This window comes from Eretmochelys imbricata, chromosome 3 (genome assembly GCF_965152235.1).
Source record: "Eretmochelys imbricata isolate rEreImb1 chromosome 3, rEreImb1.hap1, whole genome shotgun sequence".
NCBI lineage: Eukaryota > Metazoa > Chordata > Testudines > Cheloniidae > Eretmochelys > Eretmochelys imbricata.
Genome location: NC_135574.1, coordinates 22,442,848 through 22,466,682, shown reverse-complemented (window position 1 = coordinate 22,466,682; position 23,835 = coordinate 22,442,848). Strand labels below are relative to the sequence as shown.

The window sequence follows — 23,835 nt, the reverse complement described above, 5'->3', positions numbered from 1 at the left end:
ATTACTAAGACCAAGGCATTCCTGGAGGTCTTTGACAAGTAAGCAGTCAATAATACCAAAGCAACTGTCATCAGATGTGCAAATTAAAATGACTAAGCACAATAAAAAGAACAATTGCTTTCAAGTGACACAAATAGTAGTTCTAGACAAGCTCCTGCTTGTACTGATACACTTGCAACTTCTTGGACACATCTAGTCTGGTTGATTAAGGGCAACATAAATTAGCAGCTAGAGTTCTATCAAGCTCAATTTACATACTTTCTCAACTGCATTTTTAAAAAATAATAATCATCATCATCCTTTCTAGACCAGAGGGATAAAAAGGTTTGAACAACTTACTACTACTACATCATATCTGGAGATCTCAAAGCACTTTACAAACAAAGTCTACAACACCTGAGGTACCCAGTTTACCTCAGAACCTGGTTCTCTTTACAGAGGTAGAATCTGGTCCTGTGAAGTGCTGAGCTGAGCACTTTATTTCAATGGAAATGGTGCTCATCATTGCTACACAGTCAAGTCTATTTTAACAGGAAGTCAAAGGTGCAAGCTGTAAGTTTTACTAGTAACCCTGAAAGAAAACATTAGCTATTTGCAATAAAGCTTATTCATAAGCTTAGCCATGTTCTTTTGTACAATATTACCAGAGAGATATATTGCCTGGTTTCTGAAGGACATACTACAACAGCTTTACCCCAAATAGATTTAGTTATATTAGCCTTATAATTGAAATACCTAGATTCCCTGGAACCACTGGTTCAAATCCCAGTACTGCATCCTGCTAAAAATAGCTACATTGAGTCCCATGCACTTTCCTAGGTGGGGGACGGATTTCAGATTAGACCTTACAAAAAAGCAGCTGTGAATTTTGTTGGAGAACTGTGTATGTCCACCCTGATATCCTTGGTAAGTGTTTTCGTTCTGTTCCAGAAACTTTGATTAACAGAAAGCCTAGTTTATCCCTATAAATTAGTTACCATATAAGTCTTAGATTTGTTGCTTTTGCTCTCCTGCCCACTCTTCTGATTGATCCTCCAAAAAATAAAAGCCCCACAGGATTTTGAGGATGTTTATCCAAGTAACAGGTTTACTATACCCCAGAACTGGAGCCTTCACTTTTCTCTCCTCACATTTGTCAAGTGTTTAATAAATCTTTGCATAACAAAAAGAAAAATACTTCCATCAGAAATCCTTTGATACCCCATCACCTTTCCCAAAGGAAAAAGGTGTAAGGTGAATTGAAACAAAGTTGTTCATTAGACAGACTGGGGGATATTTAGTCACAACATCCAGAGGGGCACAGAAGAATAACGAAGAAAAGATAGGTGTCCTGTAACTGCTACTAACTTGGCAGAGTTGGGACAGATGCAAGATGTTGATATGAGGGCTCAAAACTGGACATCTGCTGGCATGCTTGCTCTATCAGTTCTAACATAAGCTTGGAACATGAGTGCCCTCAGTACCACCAGTTTCCCTTTTGGGAGTTCGTGTACATTAGTTAGGTCCCACCCAGGCCACTAAAACCAAGAGGACTAGCTGCAATTAAAACATCTAGCCATACTTGGGAAAGCAGGGGTATAAATTAGGAGGATGGGAGGCAATGAGAGCCAAGATGGAGGCAAAGGCAAAGTTGTGCAATCTTGGATATGACAGGGAATCTCAAACTTTGTATCCTTCTCAGAGAAGGAGGAGGTAGGGGAGGAAGGGTGAAACCATAAATTCAAAGTGCTGTGAGGAATTTTTTTTAAGCAGGGGCAGCATATCCCCCTATTCTACATTTCAGCTTACTGAAAAGATCACACATTTTCCTAGATACAGAAGGTTGAGATTTTGGAGAACGTAAGTTCTATTACATGGTCATTTTGTTCTTTTGACTAACATCTCCTCTTTCTCCTAAGCCATGTGACATGTTTTTTGTTTTAAAAAAAGTTCCCCCTCCTACAAGTGAGCACATAATACAAAGTTTCCTTAGATCATTACCAAATCAGTAAACAATTTGTTTGGGAATTCCTCTCCATGCCACCTCACACAGTCAAGACTACTAGTCAACGTTTCTTAAAAGATTTATTAAAGTATCATTTATCACAAATAGAGAAAATATACAGATTAGAAGCATGCAGCCATCATCTCCCACATTTAAGTAATTTCTGTGTGCATTTTTCTTGCATTCACAGCATGTTGTAAAACTTCAAATGTTAGTGCCAACTTCACTCTTCCTGAAAATGTTTCAAGGCAATAGATAACAAAAACAATAAGGTAAGATAGTGTGAGAAAAGTGCAAAGTAAAAAATATATATATACACACACACACACACACCACATTCAAACCTCCCTCCCAATCTCTTCCCCCCCCCCCCCAAAATGATTAAAGAAAGGCAAAACACCCATTTTGCTGGTAGATCAGATTGTCTTTATGAACTACTGTACAAAAAAAGTACTCTACAAATTAAGGGCCTGACCTGCAGACATGTATGCCTGTGGCTAACTTTACTCATGTGAGTTGTTCAGTTGATGTCACATGAACTACTTCACTCACGTAGTTCTAATGTTTGCAGTACAAGACCCTAAGGCAACAAACATGTTTAAGACCATTACAGAGAACAGAAACTAAAGCAAACAGGAAAAAAGTTACTGCCAGATGTGTTTTGCTTAGTAGAGTTATATCAAACATCTTTTAACAGGAAGATTTGCTCCTAAAGCCCTGAATATTTAAGCAATTTTGCAAGATTAAAAGGACAAAAACTCAAGAAGTTGGTACAGATGTTAACTAACGTTAAGTACAGTTGCTTCAGGCAGGTATGTAAGGAGGTGGGGGTTCCTTCTCAGGCATCTTCACTGCCATTTCATAGGTTGGCAGGACATACTAAAAAAAAAAAAACAGTGAGGTTAATTGAGATTGCAGAGGCTTTTAGGAGAGGCCATATCAACTTGATTCTCTATTGCAGACAGATTTTAGAGTGAAACTCCCAGCAAATGTAATGCCAGAAGCACCAAAAGCAGCTTATTCTTCAGCTGAATCTAAATCTCAGCCACTACCTCTATTCCATTTTTATCCTTTTCTAGTAAGCAGTAAAGGAGCTAGCAGGGAAACAATTTCACCTCCCATCCTCCCAAGAAAAAAGGTCAAGAAACTGGAATTTTAAATTAAAAGTTGTTGAAAAGACATTTGTCAATATAAATTGACATAAGATTTTCCAATTCTGTGAGTGTTTGATAATTATGTTCAATTGTTTCTCTGCTAAAAAAAAACAACTATAAACCATGTAGGCTAGATCCACTTTGGGGGAGGATTTCCTGGGGGGGTGTGCGCGCGCGCACGTGCGTGCACCAGAAGCGCAAAATAAAGATAACTAACAAACAGCTTGGTGTTGCAGATCTGCATTCTTGGCTTTGAAATACCAACTGACTGTCTGAAACTACTGCATTCTAGACTCTGAAAGTATGTTCACTTTGGTGAACTGAATTCACATCACCCTCTATGCTCACATAAATTTCATGCCACTATCTTCTCCAGTGGTCACTAGCAGCATCCAGTCTTGCAAAGCTAATGGAATGCTGCTACTATGTTTATGGGATAGTGGTTCCTGAACTATAGGAACAGTGTGCCCCAGAGCTCTCATAGGTGGCCCACAGAACAAAAACGTTCTGATAACCAAATCACAGGGACTGAGGTTTGGGTCCTGATATGGGTTCTCTCTTATGAAATAGTTCATGGAACTAGAAGTCTGGAGAACCACTGGTACTGCTGCTGAGTCATACAGTACGCACTGTAACTAGAGCTATAATATATGTTAACTAATTTTATTTGCTGCTCCCAATAATCCTAAATTATTTCTCTACTAGATCTAATGATCACACTTCCACAGGAGCGTCATTCAGATGTTCAGGTACTATGGTGGTGGGGTTCATGTACGTAAAGAGACAGAGATAGCACCTTGATATGGAAACTGATGTAACCAGATGAGTGTTTCTCCCCTCAGCTCCAGCATCCTCTCAGTTTTCCGCAGTTAGTGCCTATATTACTCCATTTGTTTCTAATGGTGCATACTGGAACTGAGAGACAGAACTTCTGGCCAGCACTGAAGAGACAATGATCCGTTATCGGACAGCTAGTGCACCTGGATCGTAGTGCTCTGAAGTCCCATATCTACTAATCCAAAGAATTAAACCAAATGGAGTCTAGTTGATGGACAGGGGGTAGAAGCCCCGCCATCTAGAAACTAATGCTATCCTTGTATGCCCAGGAAAAAGCAGAGGAAGCTCTGCTGTACTATTGACATTTTTCAAAAAGATCAGGTGCTGCAGGCCTTCTGGAAGTGCTGAAACAGCTGCCATTCAACAGTGGTCCTTTGTTTTCCCTGAGCAGTTGAGGCAGAGTCACAAAAATTCTACAGAAATTTAAATAAAATCTGATGCCTCCAGATTGACATCTTCTGACCTATGATCAGAAAATTAAATGCATGATGCATTGTCCAACAGCCTCACAGAAATGTGAAATTAGAGTTCCAAAAGCATCTTTCATCTGAGGAATATTCTCATTTGCAGAGGCCTGTATATTACTCCATTCCCCGATTTGACTCATTTCTTTCATGTACCATCCATGGGGGCTCAGACAGAAGCCAATGCAGCTATAACTCAAACTGGTTCTCGAGGGGATAACATTGTTTAATTTTAGAAGTACATACGGACATCAAACCAATTTTAAAAATAACTGGCAATTTGTTCCTTTGTCTAAGGAAGAGACTTTACCTGTGGAGGAGCTTCAAATGCAGGGTACACGGCTATCTCAGGCAAGTTTCTGTTGCTGATGTATTTATAGCAGTTCCATACACAGTTAATTAGATAAGCCTGAGAGATGAGAGTTATATTTTAATAAATAAAATCAATTTGCTTTAAAAAAAACAGCTGACAGAAGCAGTTGCAAACTTCTTGAGGTCACTGGAGTTTTTTACCCTCAGCAGTAAATATGGCCCAAGGTATTTAACCAGCTGGCCTTGTACATTAAATGTCCCCACCCAAATCATTTCTTAATGAACAAAAACTACCAAAATTTCAGTATATGCTCTACATGTAGCTCACACATCTCTAGAGAACAAACATCTCCAGCACATCAGAGAACCATTTTAATCCCCTTCACCTGATTGTAACACACCAACTCAGGGATTGGAGTACATGGAAGAGCAACACCGTAGTAAAAAGGACCTCACAGATAATTCCTTCACTGGGTCCCTGACTAAGCTCCCTCTAAACTGCATGGCCGTGCAGCTGCCTATTAAGTGCCATGCAGGCACTCAGGGCTGTATTGGGGAGAGATGACTCTCCCCAAGCCCCGGACCTGCTGTGGCCAATGGACAGGCACCCCTCCCCTAGCCCCAAACCTACTGTGGCCCAGGGGAGAGACACCTCTTCCACCCCCCCAGTCCAGGTGCTGCTTCAGAGAGCTGGAAGGGAGTCCCTCTCCCCACTGTAGCCCTGGGGAGCCCCACTGCACCCCAGGCTCCTCATTCCCCAGAGCCCACAACCCCAGCTGGAACCCTCACCCTGTTCACCCCAACCCTCTGTCCCAACCCTGAGCCCTTCTCCCTCCCCCCACACCCACCACTCACTCACTCTCCAAACCCTTTGGCCCCACCCAACCACATGGATTTTGTGATGTGCACTAATATTGAGGTGATCTCAGATCACTTCCATATTGGTGCACATAAAATTCGTTCTGCAGATGGGTGGGAAAAATTAGAGGGAACACTGGTTCCTGACCTGTGGGAGAGTATACAAAGCCTGAACATTAACATTTAATAGTTTTGGTGGGTTTATTATTTTTCTCACCTCCCCCTCACCCCCAAAACCATGTGATGGAAGGAGGCAGAGATGAGACTGTAGCGAATCCTGGCATCCTAGAGTGCTGGGAGATGAAAGAGCAGAGATTAAGGGTTTGGGGCTGAGAGAGGGATGACTTAAGTGCCCAGACAGTGGGCTAAAAGAAGCAATGCTGTGAAAGGCCAGGGAGAAGAGAAATTATTCTGTCAGGGATTGGAGTCTAGGAAGTAGGTCCCATGGGTGAAGGAGGCAGAGAGAAGGGGCACCAAAAATGTCTTAATAAAAAGGAAGCCACCACTCTCCCTATCCCAGAGCAGCAACACCACTGCAAAATGTAGAGGGATAGATTTGAACCTAGTTTTGTTAGGGACCTAAATTGGGAGTTGCTTTTAGGCTCTCAATACTGTTTAAGAACTTGAGGGGAAGAGGAAAAATCAAAATAAAAAACCCACACACCAGCAGCTTTAACAGCCTGTCTTCTCTTATCTCCAGGAAACCTGATGCCCTTTTAGTACAAGTGTGTGGCTCAATCACCACTTATACAAAACAAATAAAAAAGTTTAACTTTATTTTATTCAGACTTGGATTGTAAGCACCTTGGAGCAGGGACTGTCCTTTTGTTTGGCATTAGTACAGCGCCTGATAGTAATCTATGCTTCGGGCTCCACAGGGCTACCATAGTAGAAATAGTAACATTTGAAATTAATGAGTTATATTCTAATAGAAAGAACCTACTCCAAGTTTGAATTATGTAGTTATTTGTGCACTGTTCAGATGGCTGAAGGCAAAATGACAGACAGTTTAGTGAAGCTATGGCCCAATAGCCTACCAACGCATACCCTGTTGAAGCTTACTGAGATTTACATTCATGCACACATGGCAAGTGTTTAAGGCCCTGCTGTTGGTATGTACATCTGTTTTGTTCTGTTCAAAAAAGCTTCACTTGCAAGTTACTCTAATACAGCAGAATCTCAGAGTTACGAACCGACCGGTCAGCCACATACCTCATTTGGAAGTACACAATCAGGCAGCAGAGACAAAGAAAAATAAAGCAAATACAGTACAGTACTATGTTAAATTGTAAACTACTAAAAAATAAAGGGAAAGTTTAAAAAAAGATTTGCTAAAGTAAGGAAAATGTGTTCTTGTTTCATTTAAATTAAGATGGTTAAAAGCAGCGTTTTTCCTGCTGCATAGTAAAGTTTCAAAGCAGTATTAAGTCAATGTTCAGTTGTAAACTTCTGAAAGAACCAGAACATTGTTCAGAGTTATGAACGACCTCCATTCCAAGGTGTTAGTAACTGAGGTTCTACTGTATAGAGTTTCAAAGAAGACTCTAAAAAATATTAAGGAAAAATTTGCATTTGCTATTTCAATTTTTTCCAGAAGACTTCCAGAGACTAATTTTGTTCATTCTGGTTCCACCCTTTCCACACCACTCAATGATTTTAAGACATGGTTGCACCCTTGTTCCAAAGTAAGGACTGCAACAGAAAGTCATAGCTGGTGACTGGGTTTGATCAGCTGGTGCGAACACATGCATGCCCTACTGTCCCCTCTACTCTGACTAGCTTGTTCTTGTAGCTAGGCAGGGTCATAAAGTGTACATGTCCATAAATATATAGAGATCCATTATCTTCTGCTCACAAAAAGCAGCCATGAAGAGCACATGACTATGAACTGGCAGCTCTAGTTTTAGATGTACCAGCCACAGAAGTATTCCTTTATAGCATAAAGCCTTAATTCAGTTTCTTTCTTAAACACACTGGGGCATTTAAAAAAAACTACATGCATCTCCCCCACTCACATCACCACCCCTTTATATATGGGTACAGGGGCTGGGAGGGAATAGAGAAGGTCCAATCAAATTCAGGAACACACTAGAAAAGAAATTCAGAATGTGATATACAATATTAACTAGCAATTTTTCCCCACTTGTGTAAAGTTTAAAAACAAAGATCACGCATAAAGTGCTTTGTCTAATTATACCACTTCCTTGTGAGCTTTACTGCATACGGATGCAAATTTAAAGACAGCACTTAAGGTTTATTTCTACCCCCAACTACACAAAAACCTGCTCTTTCTACTGCCCTATTCCCAATAAGCACAGCAATTAAAGAAGTTTAGGTATCAACTTCACTGTGCCAAATATGAAACTGAAGTCATCCTCCAATTTAAAAACCCTCAAAATATAATGCAAGATGCTTAATCCAGATTATGAATAGTTTGGAACTACGTATTAGTGACACTGCAATACACAAACTTTTGAAAAGTAACATTTGTTATTTAAATAATATAAAGTATCTAGTTTACCTTTAAGATGATAAATAAGGCAAAAAACACCAGGACAACGAACAAAAGACAGCTGGAGTCAAGTGCAAGGAGGTCATCTTTGTAAGGCAAATCTGGCTAGTTAAAAAGGAGAAAAAAACAAACAGATATCAGTGTCAAAATCTGAAGCTATATTCACACTGATGATTAGCTCAAACGGAGGGGCCCAAATCTCCCCTTCATGGATTATTTATGTGAAAGAGCTAGGAAATGTCTCAAGTTCTCACTCTCTTCCTCTAGGGATAATTTGTCCCACCTCAACCCTGAAGTGAGTCTGCAGGGGAACCACCAGAGAAAGGGTCAGCTGCAGAGAGGTCTTGTACTTTCAAATCACCACCAAGTCCTTCCCTCAATCCCATGGCAACAATTCACCATGGACCACCTTCAAAAGCAGCTACTGACCCCACAATCCCACTCAGGAAGAGTGCAGAAGGAGAACTTATGCAAGTTTATGCCAACTAGGTCAGAATGATCTTGTGCCAGGCTGGCCTGCAAGTTGAGGGTGGAAAGCAGGTGTCCCCCACCCCTAATCTCCTACAAATAACAGAGGCCAAGTTCTTTGGATCCGGAATTCCAGTTCCCAGGCCAGACCTGTATTTGAGTGGAACCCATTATATTAAGTTAAGCATACACTTGTATACATCTAAAAACTGACCTGAGGGAGTTAATGATTTAAGTCTTTTGAATCTATGCCACCTACCAAATCTAGCTTGTCATTAGCTTTGTGCTCTATTTAATACCTGAAGGGGACTGAGCCTTTCTTGGACTGGAATGTCAAATGCTTTAGTGTATTAAAAAAAAAAAAACACACAACCACAGACCACACTCCCCCTTATGAAAACCAAGATTGTCACCTGTAAATTAACCTAATTAACCAGACACTTACTAACTCATCCAGATAGTCTTTGATTCTTGGCATGTAAGTAAGAGAACTGATGGCAACCAGGCAACTGAGGACAAAGTTAAAGAGCTGGTAACAGAAGAATGGAATGAGCCAGCCCACGCGGTGCTGGGGGGGGAAAAAAAAAAAAAAAGGAGTTTGTTAATCTGAAAGTCACATTAGCCAAGTTTAGAACTGAATGCCATAATATACTTACAGCAATCGCTCCATACACCATCATTGCACTTATTGTGAACAGGAGGAGTGAGATGGCGAAGAGAACACAAGCATTTTCTGAATTAAAAATGGGAAACAAAAGTTAACACACCACTTCACAGTTTTGGTATCTAACAGGCTTATAATTTCAGTATTTCCAATTTGAGCACACAAAATCTACCTGTTGACTAGCCACACCCCATAATCAGTTTATCCAACTGTTTTCACTTTGTTTTTGCACTCATAGCTACATTACAAATAAGCAACAGCAGTCTGTATTATAGTACCTTCCATACCATTCACCCAAACAGTTAATTTGGTTTTATTAAACCAATCCACAACAGTAATTGCTCATATGAAAATAGGACCACTTCCACCATACCTATAGCTTTAAGTTACTTGATCTCATAAATCAGTAGCCATTGAAACCAAATTGCTCTTTAACAGAGCATAATGCCATACTCTGTAGAAGGTATTGCTGTTTAAGTAGCAGAAGAGGCTTAAATTCAAACGAAAGCCACATGGTGGTAGTATTCAGGCTATTAATGGGGGTCTGAATAATGAAGAGTCTTCTTTTGTGTCATGTAAATTGAGGACATACAATTGCCATCTGCAAACTACATTATGTTCATCCTTTTATTGGTCACATAAATAATTCCTTATTTTGATCAGAGACAGAAACTGATTTGACCCAGTTTAAGGAAACTGCAAGAGAAAGATTAATAGCCTTATTTTTCTGAAGTGTTGATCTATACTTCCCATAGAAGACAAGGGGTGCTTACATGACTTCACATGGAAATTCCAGGTGCTCAGCACCTCAGAAAGTAAGCCCATAACAGGTCAGATTAAGAGTTTTGGCTCCCAGGTTTATACTCATGATACTACCTCATCCACTACATCGGCCTCACCTCATTCCAATCCAAACACATTGCCATCTTTCCAGCAATTTTTTTTATGAGTGGGGAGGGGGAAGAAAGCTTACAAGTTATGGAACCATCAGCCTATATAACCGACTAACCATGTGGTTTTATAGTCACCCTCATCTTTACTCTTCCATCCCACAATCCCTTCCATCTGTTCTTGAGCCTCACTTTTTGTATCATCTTGAATTCAGATTATAAACTTTGGGACAAGGACTCTGACTTGCTTGTTTTTGTAAGGCATCTGGTACATTAAAAACCACCACACAACTCTATATACCCAATACTGGATTATATAATGTTACACAGTTAAGCAAATGATGAAGTCAAATACCTACAAAGGTGCAATCGTTAAACCATAAGCTTTGCTACTGGCTCAATGATTGCATCTTCAGATTATACACACACCATTTATTTTTCTTTGTGATTCTAAAACAAATTTTTTAAAGTATCAAACTATTTCTGCTATGAATTCTCTTTTAATAGTTTTCCTTGTGTACCATTTCATTCTTATTAGTTCTTTGATTGTGTCAAGATGACTTTAGTGAATCTGTCCTGCATCTTCTTTAAGTGTTCTTAGCATTCAAAGCTATTGAAGTTTTCTATTTTCAGTACATTTTGTTCTTACATAAGTTATTCAGACTCATGCACAATAGCTAAAGCTGGCTTCTGAAAAAAGAGCCATGAAGTCTTTGACTATCCAGATCTTTCTGGAATAAGGTAAATCAAAGTTCAGGAAAAGAGACAGCCAATTTGGTTTCCAATGTAATTTAATCAAATTAAAGTTACTGGTAGGTAGAAAATAAAGACAAGGATAGCAAATGTCTAATTGGAGACTACAGGTATCTGCCAACCTACAAAGTGGTAGAGAAAACAGCAGAATCTACCCCACAGATTTGCTTTCAAGTGTCTAATATGTTGAGAGAGATATGAAGTCAAAACACAGTATGTAAGTTTTACTTAAGAGGCTTTCATAACACTGATTTTTTTTTTATTTTTTTAAAGCCACAGCAGAGTAACCCCTGACTTATGATAAGCATAGGTACACATTTGGCAGATGAGACTTATTTGAATAATGAATTACACAGTAGCCATGCAAGATGTACTAGGAGAATGCACACTTGCCCTAGTTTCTGCTAAGTAGTAATCTGGGCACTTTGAAGTTAGACACATACCAGCCATTCTCTCTGAACCATAGTAATTACCAATGACTTCATACTGTATGTCAACAGTTGGCACTGAATTAGGGTGGGTCATTTCCACAGTCAGCAAGATGCCCATCAACAAGTTCACCACCTGAGAAAGATATTGCAGTTACTTAAGTTATTTAGAGTTACAATATGGCAGATAAAGATGTAATGTGTGCTTCAGAAATCATTTTTCTGATGAGAACACAACCAACTCTAGCCTAGTCTACACAAGAAAGCTGCACACAGTCAACTGAAGGTGTTATTTTAAGCCAGTTTGAACTGGTACAAAAAGCTGGGTTGGACACTCTTGTCTTGGTTTAAGAGTCACCCCTTAACTTCAGCCAGTGCAACTTTGTTTAGAAGAGGCCTTTGACTCCCCACACCCTCCCACTTCAGATGAAATAAGGAGGCAGGGTACAAACTTTGAAACAATGCAAGGAAGAAGAAATCCATCTCATGAGCTGATTAGAAAGAGTAGAGTGAAACCAAGGAAAGAAAAGAAGGTATAAAACATGACACCGTAAGATACTTTTTAAAAAGGTGTTTCTATTTAATGCACCTAACTGACAATGTTACAATTAGATATGGCACAAGAGTAGTTTACAGCCATCCTACTATTCATTTAAATTGCAGGGGGTATAGCAGCACAAGTATTTTTCCACCCTAGCTAGTAGCCTTAGTGGAGGGAGGCAGGCTTTGGGGAGGGGAAATTAGATACTATTGGCCCAATCCACCTCCCGCGTAACTCAACAGAAAGACTAACTTCAATGGGAACTGGATCAGAACCTATATAAAGGAGGTCAAGAGAGGGGATAAATAGCAAAAATTTTAAAAAGTGAAGTCTTACCCCCACAAGATTCAGTAAGATTTGATTAGATATACTTCATATACTCATGGTTGGTTGTAAGCCCGAATGCTTGATAACATTTGCTTTCTTTATAGTATTGCTGCAGCCGGCTGAATCTCTCATTTAAAGTCACTATTCTGGTTTAGAGTTACTAGGTCCCAGTGTTTCAAATAAATACTGTTTAACTACAGTAACTCCTCACTTAGCATTGGAGCTATGTTCCTGAAAAATGCGACTTTAAGGGAAACTGGATTTGCTTAACAATTCCCCATAAGAATTAATATAAATATGGGGGTTAGGTTCCAGGGATTTTTTTTTTGCCAGACAAAAGGCATTATATACATTTTAAACAAGCAATTTAACACTACACTCATTGCCAAGTATGAAGTTTGGTTGAGGTGGTGCAGTCAGAGTGGAAGAGGGTGGATTGTCCAGCGCTCCTCTTGCTGAACTTGAAAAAACACATCTAGAGATGGTTGTTTTGCTTTCCTTCGCGCCCCCCCACCCCCTTTGGTAAATTTCTTTATAGCAAGTCATTAGATGACCAACTCCCCTAATCACTTTGAAGCTGCGTTCCCTGTCAGGATCACCACCACTCAACCCTCGGCCCCCCCAATCCACCCCTTCCCCCAAGTGCCCACCCTTGACCTGCCTCTTCTCCCTCCCCCTTTACTTTGCATGCTGCATCCTCGCTCCTCCCCAACACAGCAAGCCAGCTGATTGCCACAGGCAGAAGGTGGGGTGCACGGTGGGAGGGGGAGCCTGCATGGCAAGTCCTTGCTCTGGGCAGGACAGAGGGGGGAGAATCAATCAGCTGGCTTGCCCGTGTTTAGGAGGCAGGGGGGAAGGAGTGATGACTCAGCATGCAGGCACCCCCCCTCCTGTCCAGGGCAATCAGCTGGTTTGTGGTGTTCAGGAGGTAGGGGAGGGAGTGGGAGCCTGCGTGCCAAGTCCTTGCTTCTCCCCCCTCCTAAACACTGCAAGCCAGCTGATTGCCATGGGCATGAGCAGGAGGGGGAAGGTGTTGATCTGTGGGGTCTGCTGGCGGGTGGGCGGCACCGTGGGGGGGAGGGCACATGCAGGGAGGCTGCCAGCTGTGGAGAAAGCAGATAGCCAAACATAATAGTGGAGCATTGCATAACTTTAAATGAGCATGTTCCCTAAGTGATCAGCAACGTAACAATGAAACCATGTTAACTGGGCCGACTTTAAGTGAGGAGTTACTGTACAAGGAAAAAAAACCAGTTTCACTGTGATTAGCCTAGAGTAAGATAGGTTTCAGAGTAGCAGCCATGTTAGTCTGTATTCACAAAAAGAAAAGGAGTACTTCTGGCACCTTAGAGACTAAAATTTGAGCATAAGCTTTCGTGAGCTACAGCTCACTTCATCGGACGCATTCAGTGGAATGCATCCGATGAAGTGAGCTGTAGCTCACGAAAGCTTATGCTCAAATTTGTTAGTCTCTAAGGTGCCAGAAGTACTCCTTTTCTTCTAGAGTAAGATAGTTTGCAAAAGCACCCAGCAGTATTATTAGTAATTAGTTGTTAGAGTATAGTTTCTGATATTCATCTCTAATGTAAACAGGAAAAGTCAGTTTGAAAGCGGTTTCTTGGATGACAAAAATTGACAATTTCCCATTACTCATTCAGAAAGACCTGCCTCCACTGGGATGTATTTTTATAAAGGCGGACCAGGAAAGCGTGGGTTTGCAGTTTCCAAGTACTTAAACCGGATTTTCCCTTGTTTGCTGGTCAAGCTCTGGGAGTCTGATGCAATGGTAGCAGATTAATGCACAATTACAGAAGTCTTCTGTAACCAGAACAGCTCATTAGGAAACTGAAGTTGCTTGTTAAAATGTTAGACACCACAGTTCATGCCAGTTAGATGTGCATTTCCCACATTTTGAAAGTTAAAATGCATTTGCTTAAGTTTTGGGGGGAGGGGGGAAGGGGCAGTACACATGCTGGTTAGTTTATCCATTTGCATCGTACGAGTCTGCTATTTTGCATCTTTCTGTACCTTTGTTCATTTGTGTCCTCACTGCTCTCTCATATTTCCCACCTTTTCTACTTTCCCATGATAAGCACCATCTCCTCACTGCTGCCAACACTGTCAGTAGTTTCACTCAATCTAACCCCTTCATATGGGGGGGGCATTTTTAATAAATAATATTTATAATCAGGGTATCTGCACTCTGAATATCTATATACTAGGAAACTAGCTTTTTGGCTTTGAGAACTTCTTAACCCCACCTTCACAAAACTAAAAGGCTCATGTAACCATTGCCACTATTTAAGATTCAGTTAAAACTTAGGTTAGCAGTATAAATAAGCTTCACAATAATACATTAAAGCTCAGCTTCCATCATCTGCTATTGTAAGCCAAAGCTTTACAAACACTTCAGTTGTAACACCTAAAGTAAATCAGTGGATTTGCACTCAAAATGCTCATTTCTAGTGCATTAGAATTCAGAAGTCATTACACAAGCAGGTCAAAATGTGTTTGTAGAGTCATGATTCCAGTATCCAAACACTACTCAAGTGGGACAAGCGGTCAGATAAGTCCTAATATTTCAGAGAAAATTACCTTTGGCTTCATTAACTGCATTCTAAGTATTGTAGCTATATTTTATTTTGTCCACCCAGACTGATGCAAGGAGGGTGACAAAGATGGGGAGTATGAAGTCTTATAGATCTTATTTCTGATCAAGACTGACATTTGGATTTTGGACTCTTTGTGACTAATAAAAAGTCACAACCCACCCATCCCTCAAAAATAAAATATAAAAAAAGTCTGGTGTGGTGATTCTATTTGTACTGCCAATTGAGACACCCAGATTAGATTTCTAGCCCTATTTTCTTGTTACCTAAAAAGTCAGACTGGGGGTGAACTACATCTACTGGGATAAGGGAATGACACAATGCTCAACAGAAGCTTTTCAATTAAGGAACACGAATGTCTCCAAATGAAGAGTCCAGTCTTACCCTCCCCATCTGAAAGAAGGGTAGCTTCTGTTAAGATGGAGTTGTAATAGTGTGAGTCACTGTATGTTCTGGACTACAAACATGTTCAGCCATGGAGTCCACACACTTTAGGCCTGGTTATTAAACTGAACATTTTTAGGTCAGGTGGGAAGGGAGCCAGAAAACTACTGCAGGCAGCATGCGTGTGGAATCTATAGAACTGAAGGACGACCTCATCCAATTTTATTATTGCCCCCCTTGCCCCAGTTTGTGGGTGTTGAGGAAACACTTTGGAATGCACAGCAGCCTCCCTACCCTAGTCTCACTAAGGAGTAAAAGAGGCTTAGTTTTGTGTTCAGAGCTATATTATATTAAGATGAAATCAAATTAATTTCATACCTAACACTTTAAGACATTTTGTTTTTAAAAAGTGGTATTTCACTCTGTACATGTATTCAGAACCACCACCAGTCTCAAAATAAAATAGTCTGCACATATACATAGCTCAAGAAAAAGATGACTTACCTATATTTTTACACTCAGAAGCCAGTGGATAACAGAAGCTATTAAAAATGCAGCAGTTCCCACAAACTGATATGAGGTATCAGTTTCTCCTTCTACTTAAAAGAGGAAGGACAGCGTGGTACCTTGACAAATGCTGACTTATTAATGGATACTATGGTCTCACTCTTGGGCCAGTGTTTCCAGTTCCTAAGCAGACAAGTACTTCACTTTCATGGATCAAAAGACCTAAATTTTAGGTTCCTCCAAGCATCAGATTTACCCCATGATAACATAAGTAACTACGTTAAAAAGTGAGGGTTCTTATTTTCCTATGAGGCAGAAGAGAAAGAAACTTCTTCTACTCTTGCACTCCCCTCCACCTCTCCTTATTTAAAAACTAATTTCCCCTCTTAAAAAAAAAAAAAGATTTTCCACTGCATGCATCCAATGAAGTGAGTTGTAGCTCATGAAAGCTTAGACTAACAAATCTGGGCATTAGGTGCCACAAGTCCTCCTTTTCTTTTTGTAGTTATTTCCCTGCATCTCAGACCAAAAAAACCCCATGTTTGAAATAAAAAAATATTTTTGTAAATTGTTAAGATTTGCTCAGTACTGAATGCAACTGAACCTTCAGAAGCGGAGAAGTTTAACTAAACAACTGGATGTTCACTAGAGGGCTCAGACGAATCCTAAAAACCAGGTAGTAACTGCATCACTGACTGAATCACCACAGCTTGTTGCCAAAAGGAGATAGCATTGTTTCAGTGGGAGTAGCCATTATTTTTAGTCTGTTTATTGATCCCACCAACACAATAAATATGTTTCCTGTCTCTGGAAGCTGCATGCCCACTGAGAAAGCCTGTGGGAAGAAGGAGCTTTAAAAGCTACATCTTATGATCATTTGGGGGAAGGGAAGGAAAGCCTCCTAGCTGTCACAAATGGTTATTTATAGGGAACTATAATGATCCTGAAACTCAAATTACCACAAATCTCCCAGGAAAGTCCCTGGGCATTGTTAAATATCTAGGTGGTGGGTAGGAGAATTCAGGCCCAGATCTTCAAAATGTATTTAGGCTTCTAATTTAGACAGATTTCAATGAAAGTTAGGAACCTAAATAGCTTTGAGGATCTGGGCTCCACTTCCTAGTGAAGAAAATAGTAAATTTTAGAACTAGACTTCCGAGAGCAAATGTTTTGAGTATTTGTTTACCATTCACTTATTCTGCTTTTAGGCATCACCTTTGTTTGACATATATCCGTACTGGTTAAGTCCCAAACTACCTAAAACAGTGGTCACCAACCCAGTTGATCATGATCGACTGGTCGATCCTGGAGACTCTCCCAGTCGATCGCTATCTCAGACTCCTAAAAGTCTGTTGGCGCAACAGGGCTCCTGCTAAGGCAAGCTCCCTGCCTGCCCCGGCCCCGCTCCGCTCCCAGAAGCGGCCAGCACATCCCTGCGGGAGGAGGGGCAGTGCACCCCCGCAGAGACGTGTAGTGCGTAGAGCCATGTTGTCCCCCTCCCCCCGCCAGGGTCTGCAGGGGCACCCTGACCCCTTCTGGAAGCAGCATGGAGCCAGGGCAGGCAGGCAGCCTGTCTTAACCCTGCTGCGCTGCCAACCAGAGGGAGCCTGCACCCCAACCCCTTGAGCCTCCTCCCAGAGCCTGCACCCTATACTCCCTCCTGCACTCAAACTCCCTGCCCCAGCCCAGAGCTCCCCGCCACTGCAAACCCCTCAGCCCCAGCCCAGAGCCCACACCCCCTCCTGAACCTCAACCACCTGCCCCAGCCCAGTGAAAGGGATTGAGGGTGGCAGAGAGCGAGCAAGGGAGGGGCAGGGGAGATGCAGTGAGTGGAGCGGGGCCTTGAAAAAGGGTAGATCCTGGGTTACCCTTAAATTTAAAAAGTGATCTTGTGCATAAAAAGGTTGGCGACCACTGACCTACAGTGACTTCTAGTCTCTAGACAGATTACCAGAATAGAGAGAGTTTTCCTCATTACAGCCATTGAGGAAGTATAAAATCTGAAACAAAGTTTAACACTGGAAGAACAAAGAATGTCAGAAGTTAAGAACAGCTTGTATTTCAACTCAACTATTATAATTTGATCTGACAGCACCACCTATAATGAAGATTGCCTGACACTTTTCATTACAAGACCCTCAATTGCCTTTAAAATTTGCCACACCAAACGCTTGGATTTAAGGTTTTCCATGCCAGGTATCTGCAGCTCCAGGCTTTGAAGCAAGGATGTTGCATTATTGGCATGGATGTGCTTTTTGTAAGCCTCAAGGAAATTTGAGGTGTGATGGGAGTAGAGGGGGAAGAAGCAAGAGCTTGGGGGGGGGAGGAAAGGAGGTGAAGAGGGGGCAGGGGAAGACAGACAGAAGCAGAGAAGGACATCCTACAGAAATTGAGACAGAAGGAAGGGATTATAACCACTAGAGCAGAGGTTCTCACATAGGGGTGGGTGTGAGAAATTTAACAGACACAAAGAAGGGGGACCCTAATCAAACAAGTTTGAGGACCACTGCACTACAGTACACTTCTCTCCACAACCTGGAATGGAACCAAGCAGTCATGGTTCTCTACACTCCTTTGCTGTCAGCAAACAGCTGTGAAGCCCACGAGCAAAATGTTGATTGCCCCCACACTAGTGGCTGGTACACACTGAGGATGACAATTAGCTAAGGTGCCAGAGGTGATGTGGATCGAAAAGGTCCAAACTCCACTGATGACCCAAGTTGTGGAACCAGACTGCCCCCCTTTCCCCCCCCTCCCCCATGACAAAAAACCATCCAGAAATTCTAGGAAATTAGGAAATCTAGAAACAGATACACCAAGAAGCAATTTTGACAGGAACTGCCATTTTAGCCCTTCTGTCTGTATATTTTCTCCCACCCATATTTTCAGTTCCTCATTCTCTCTGCACACTCAACATTTTGTATTAGTACCCCAAGCTTCTTTATAATTTTCCCCTCATACTCTCTCTGACCCCCCCACCCACTTCCACTATCTGCTCTTCCCACCCGTCCTGCAATGCCAGCCTCAATGACACAGAGGCTGGAGCAACAGTTCTGGGCTACTGTTTTCCATTTCCTCCCCCAGCCCAGAAGCTGGGTGAAGGACTCAGATTACACCTCCCAGGAGACTAGTTACTTCATAACCCTACTTAGCTCACTCCACACTAGTTTCTCAAGCCCCGGCCCTAACTTTTAGTAGCGTTTTCAGATCACTGTCTTATTCGTGACACTGCCTCACCTCCCCCAACCCACATCCAGAGCAGAGGTCCTACCTGTCTGACCAAAAGCACCAGAGACTGTTTTGGAAGGGCAAACAAATGGCAAATTGACAATATTGGCATCTATTCCTCCTCCCCTCCTAGATTTCATCAGTGTTCCTGAGAGATCTGTCGGTGGCCTTTTCATTCTAATTTTCTCTTGAAATCTGCACCTATTTTTAGAGCTTTATCAGTATTACCCTAATATTTAGGAGCACCAGTCATGGACCATCTGTTGAAACAGATGAAAAAAAATCTACATAAAAAAAACAGAAAATAGACAGAGGAATAGAAGAAAACAATGAGGCAATACTGATCAGCATGAGAGTCAACGATATCAACACACCAACTGCCAAACCATTGTCAAGATTTTGTAAGCATCTCAGCAAAGGAAAATAATGCATTAGTTTTGCATTTTTTATTGGAAACCTCTCCCAAGCATGATGCGCAATATGGAGTAACCACAAAGGTGCTTTCTGGAAAATTTAACAAGTGGCTGACTGACAACAGCATCACTAGCTGGTTGGAGGAGGGGAAATTTACATTTTGATAGCAAAAGATGACAAAATGCATTTAACTTGTCCGGTATTATAATCTTTTAGCCACTCTTTAAAAAAAAAAAAATACTTACTGCTAGCTCCTTATCACCTCCTGATGAAATTTAACCTCTGGCATAACTTTCATAACCCTTCACAATTTAGCTGTCTCTTATGTGTCTGCTCTTTCCCTTGTGTCTCCTTCACTGGTTTCCAATGCTTGCTTCACTCATGGTAGTTTGCTCACAGAGTGACCCTACATGTCCTTTTCCTTTCACCCACTTACGCATATTTTCACGCTGGCTTTTTTGGAACTCCCATTCTGATCCTGTCCACCAAAACATCCACTCCCTCCTCCAGGGCCCCACTCAATCCTTAATTCTTCAAGGTTTATATGCTTCTAGACATTCATTTTAAAAATCTCATCATGCTCTCAAATGTTACATCCTAGTCATTCAAGCAACCACACAATCTTACTGTCCTACCCTCCACCTACTCAGACCGCCCGCCCCGTGGGTCATGTCTCGCGGTTATCATTTAGTAAGACAACGTATCCAGAGTTGCTGGGGACACAGAGAACAGTCCCTGCCCCGGGACACCTCCACTAAGAAACAGGCCAGAGAGTAGGGTGACCAGATTTTACAGGGACAGTCCCGATTTTTGGGTCTCTCTTATATAGGGTCCTATTACCCCCGTCCCGATGTTTCGCACTTGCTGTCTGGTCACTCTCCGAGAGCAGCACGAGGGGCTCAGGTGAGTGAACAAGTGCGGCGCCACTTTTTCCTCCTCCCGTGAGGTAAAGCGATGCGGGGGGCGGAGGGTCCCCCGCACTCTGCGGGAGCGGCAACCCGGGGCCCTGCACAAGCAGCGAGTCCCCGGGGGCGGGGGGCCTCAACGTGAACAGGGCCCGGCTGGCCCGCAGCGACTCTGGCCCCGCCGGGCGCCGCCCAGCCCAGAGCCTGGCGAGACGCGCAGGAAGAGCTGGGCGGCGACTGGCCGGGGCAGGGGCGAGGACACAGGCCCCCTCCCGAGGCAGGAGGGGGGCGGAAGAAGGCCGGAGGAGGGGGGAGGGGAGGAAAGAGAGGATTTCACGCAGTTTCACAAGAGGACTAGCCACAGCATACAGGCCACCAGGCACCGTCCACGCACCACAACACGGGCGACCACGTCCCCACCCCAGGCACGCATGCGCTGTACTGCCTACTCCTCGGGTAGCCTGCCGGCCCAGCAACGGACGAACTCCACACGCATGCGTAGTGCGAGACACAGGGAGCGCGCCCCCTCTCCACCGCACAAGCGCGCTAAGGCTGAGGGAGCCCCCTTCTTTCCCCGCGGGGTGCGGGGCCTCTTACCATGTACCACGTCCCCAGGATGATGGTACCGGTACGGACATGGCAGCAGCCGCAGCAGCGGGTGCTGTAGAAACGGCCCCGGGCCCGGCTCCCCTTGAACGTCATAGCGGCAGCAACAGCGCCTTTTCCTCACACGGGACACTCGCTCGCTGTCTCAATCAACGAGGCCCTTCCCCCTCTCCTGTGGAGAAGAGAAGCGCCGTCTCGCCGCCGCTCTGGCCAATCAACGGCGAACAACGGGGGCGCGGCGGAAGAGGGGCGGGGCGTTACCCCAACCTCGGGCGATTGGCAGCCGACTCCGCCAATCGTCGCACAGCATCTCTGTAATGTGGATCAGCTGCCTCCGGAAAAGTTCATCAGCGCTCCTGGAGAGCAGCCAGGAGCGGAGCTCGGAAGGAAGGGGCGGGGCTTGCCTGGGAGGGGGCGGGGCCCAACAGGGCAGGAAGGGGATACCTGCATAAGGTGAACTCACCTCGGGGCTCTGTGGCAGGGGGAGGGGCGAGGGCAGCTGGGATGCAGGTGACTGGTCCTGTTGGTATCCAGGAAGTGGGCGGGCGGAGCCGCCTGGGCGGGGCAGTGACTTTAACTCCAGCCCCTGGATCCAACAAAGGGGACGCGGGTGCACAGCTGTGCCCCGTTCCGTGCACACAGGTATTCTCTACCTGGGAGCCATGCCACCCCGAGTCTCGGCAGCACCAATCCCCGTCTCCCAAAAAGGCTGAAGGTGGTTCCTTCAAAAAACCCAGCTCCTTATTTTATTAAATAAACAAGTAACTGCTAATGTAAATGTTTATCAGAGTCAATCACATTATTTGATGAAATGTCTAAATATTTAATCTTACAGAAAGATAGTGGAAAGAGCGGGGCTTTGAGTGTGGACTGGACTTTCCTTAAAATGGACACAAACTTTTAGAGTAAAAGCAAAATATGAATACTGTATATCATAGAAAGGAAACCCTTTAAATAAATTACCCCACAGGGAAAATGTTTCTGTAAGTGACTTGCAAGATAAAATTCTAGCTTCACTGAAGTCAGTAGCAAAACTCCCACTGAATTTAATGTGACCAGGATTTTACGTATAGTTTATTAGGAAACTAACCTTTCCACTGAGATAGACTCTTTTGGAACGAGAGGGGGGAAATTACGTTGTTCTGAGTTCAGGTATCTCTTGCTTCAAATTCCCTCATAAAAATCAATTGCTCACATCAAAAAAAGAGACTAATTCTGGAAAACTTGCATTTTTTTTAATGTTTGTCCAAATAAAATGAATCACATTGAACTTTGTGGCTTTTTTATTTTTCTTTTTTTACTGATCTAACACTGTCACCTTTTGAGTCCTTTAATGTGATACTCCAATCCCATATACTTTATGTAGTTAGATTATTATACCTTGCCTTTAACTCATCTCCAAACTACTTACAACAGCTGGATCTGAAGGTGAGGGTTAGTAGGCAGGTGAAATATGAAGTGAGCTGTAGTTCACGAAAGCTTATGCTCAAATAAATTTGTTAGCCTCTTAAGGTGCCACAAGTACTCCTTTTCTTTTTAGGTGAAATATGGGAGTTTTAGGTATAGGGAACGTACGACAGAGGGTCATGTAAAGCTTTTATTAACATGAGGTTGGATGCCTACTTTATTCACCATATCTTCAGGATCTTTGGATGTGACACATCACAGAAAAATTCTCTTGCAATTGTTTTATAATTTCTAAAAATGTTATTCAGACTATTTTTCATAATGCCTTGCCTGTAAAGCTTTAGTTACCATGTGTCAAACTGTATAAGCCTGAGAAGGAACCATAAAATCCTCTAAAAATTATCTGATAATTTTTTGTACATAAAATGTCAGAAATATAAACTCAGATATCTCATCTACTGCATGGCTAGAAGTGAGCACTGACTCCCCTTGGAAACTGGCAATTGCTCTTCAATGGTAAGATTACTTTTTCTAGGCCTGTGGGGCCACGAGATAACAGACTTTACAGTCATGACATTTTTATTTATAGAACACAGGCACTGGTACAAGGCTGAATCTAGTCTGTCCTGGGTGTCAGACCACGGTAATATAGCTGGCTGTGAGGGTCAGAATTCTGCATTTAGGAGTAGTAGGAAAAGTCATTTCTGTGACAATTTGATTTTTTAACATTTTGATTTTCTCTGGCTTGTGGTTTGGAATGTTGAAAGTAATCCTGGTAGAGATGGATTAGTAGGCTGTGCAGTTCCACACATGGTAGCAATAAGGGAAGATGTAATTAAGACAGGGCTCAGGCAGGTTTACCTGCTATGTAACCTGACCCTTAACCTACACTAGCCCTTCCACCGCTCATACCAGTAACACTGACATCTTTGGTGGTGAATTATAGCCAAAGTATACTTGTGTACAAGCAGCCTTGAAATTGTTCATGCATACAGCAGGGCATGCTCGATTAATATTGTAGTCTTGGGGACATATTCTCCTCACTATGGCATTTTGTATAACTCTTTATTTCCACATTAATAGTACGTAAGTTTAGATGACACAATAGTATGAACATCTGAGCCCTGTCTACATTACAGTGACCACTTACTACCACTGGGGAAGCCACACAAGTGGGGAAATATGGTTACAAGGTTTGCTAATGTGGCCACGGTCCAGCTGACTTCAGTGTGAGTTGTATTATAATCTGTTTCTTGTTACTGTCAGACTCTCAGCTGTACAAGTGAATGTCATTTGCCCACTGCATGTGTTCTTTTATTCTAACAAAAGAAAAACTTCAATACATTTTCCTTAAAAAAACACTGTTGAGAGATTTTTCCATTCTTGAAAAATGGCTTCACAATATCCCTGTGGAAGCCTGAAAATGAAACATTTTCTCACCGAAAAGCTTTTTTCCTCCAGCTCTCTTTCTCTCTAACACACACTTATTACTGGAGGGTTGCTCAGAAGTTACTCGGCTGTTGCCAGTGATTTTAATATTTTTTATTAGAAAAAAAATAAAACATTTCACTTTGGAAATAAAA

General features: G+C 42.4%; 1 protein-coding gene across 1 annotated transcript; it reads right to left on the bottom strand.

Moving 5' to 3' along the window:
- Nucleotides 1-2,045: 2,045 nt before the first annotated feature.
- LAPTM4A (lysosomal protein transmembrane 4 alpha) lies at nucleotides 2,046-21,075 on the bottom strand. Its single transcript, XM_077812492.1, has 7 exons — nucleotides 20,837-21,075; nucleotides 11,340-11,460; nucleotides 9,246-9,322; nucleotides 9,035-9,157; nucleotides 8,131-8,226; nucleotides 4,750-4,848; nucleotides 2,046-2,863 (listed from the first exon to the last, which is right to left on the bottom strand). The coding sequence occupies exons 1-7, from the start codon at nucleotides 20,939-20,941 to the stop codon at nucleotides 2,789-2,791; spliced, it is 696 nt and encodes a 231-aa protein (XP_077668618.1). The 5' UTR covers nucleotides 20,942-21,075; the 3' UTR covers nucleotides 2,046-2,788.
- Between the last annotated feature and the right edge of the window lie 2,760 nt (nucleotides 21,076-23,835).

What these genes read in the sequence shown, in the direction of transcription:
- LAPTM4A (XM_077812492.1), bottom strand. Translation starts at nt 20,941, where the DNA reads ATGACGTTCAAGGGGAGCCGGGCCCGGGGCCGTTTCTACAGCACCCGC. An exon ending in TGGTTCAGAGAGAATGGCTG is followed by an intron (nt 9,323 to 11,339) that starts GTATGTGTCTAA and finishes TTTTTAATTCAG; the next exon opens with AAAATGCTTGTGTTCTCTTC. An exon ending in CATTTGAAGCTCCTCCACAG is followed by an intron (nt 2,864 to 4,749) that starts GTAAAGTCTCTT and finishes TTTTTTTTTTAG; the next exon opens with TATGTCCTGCCAACCTATGA.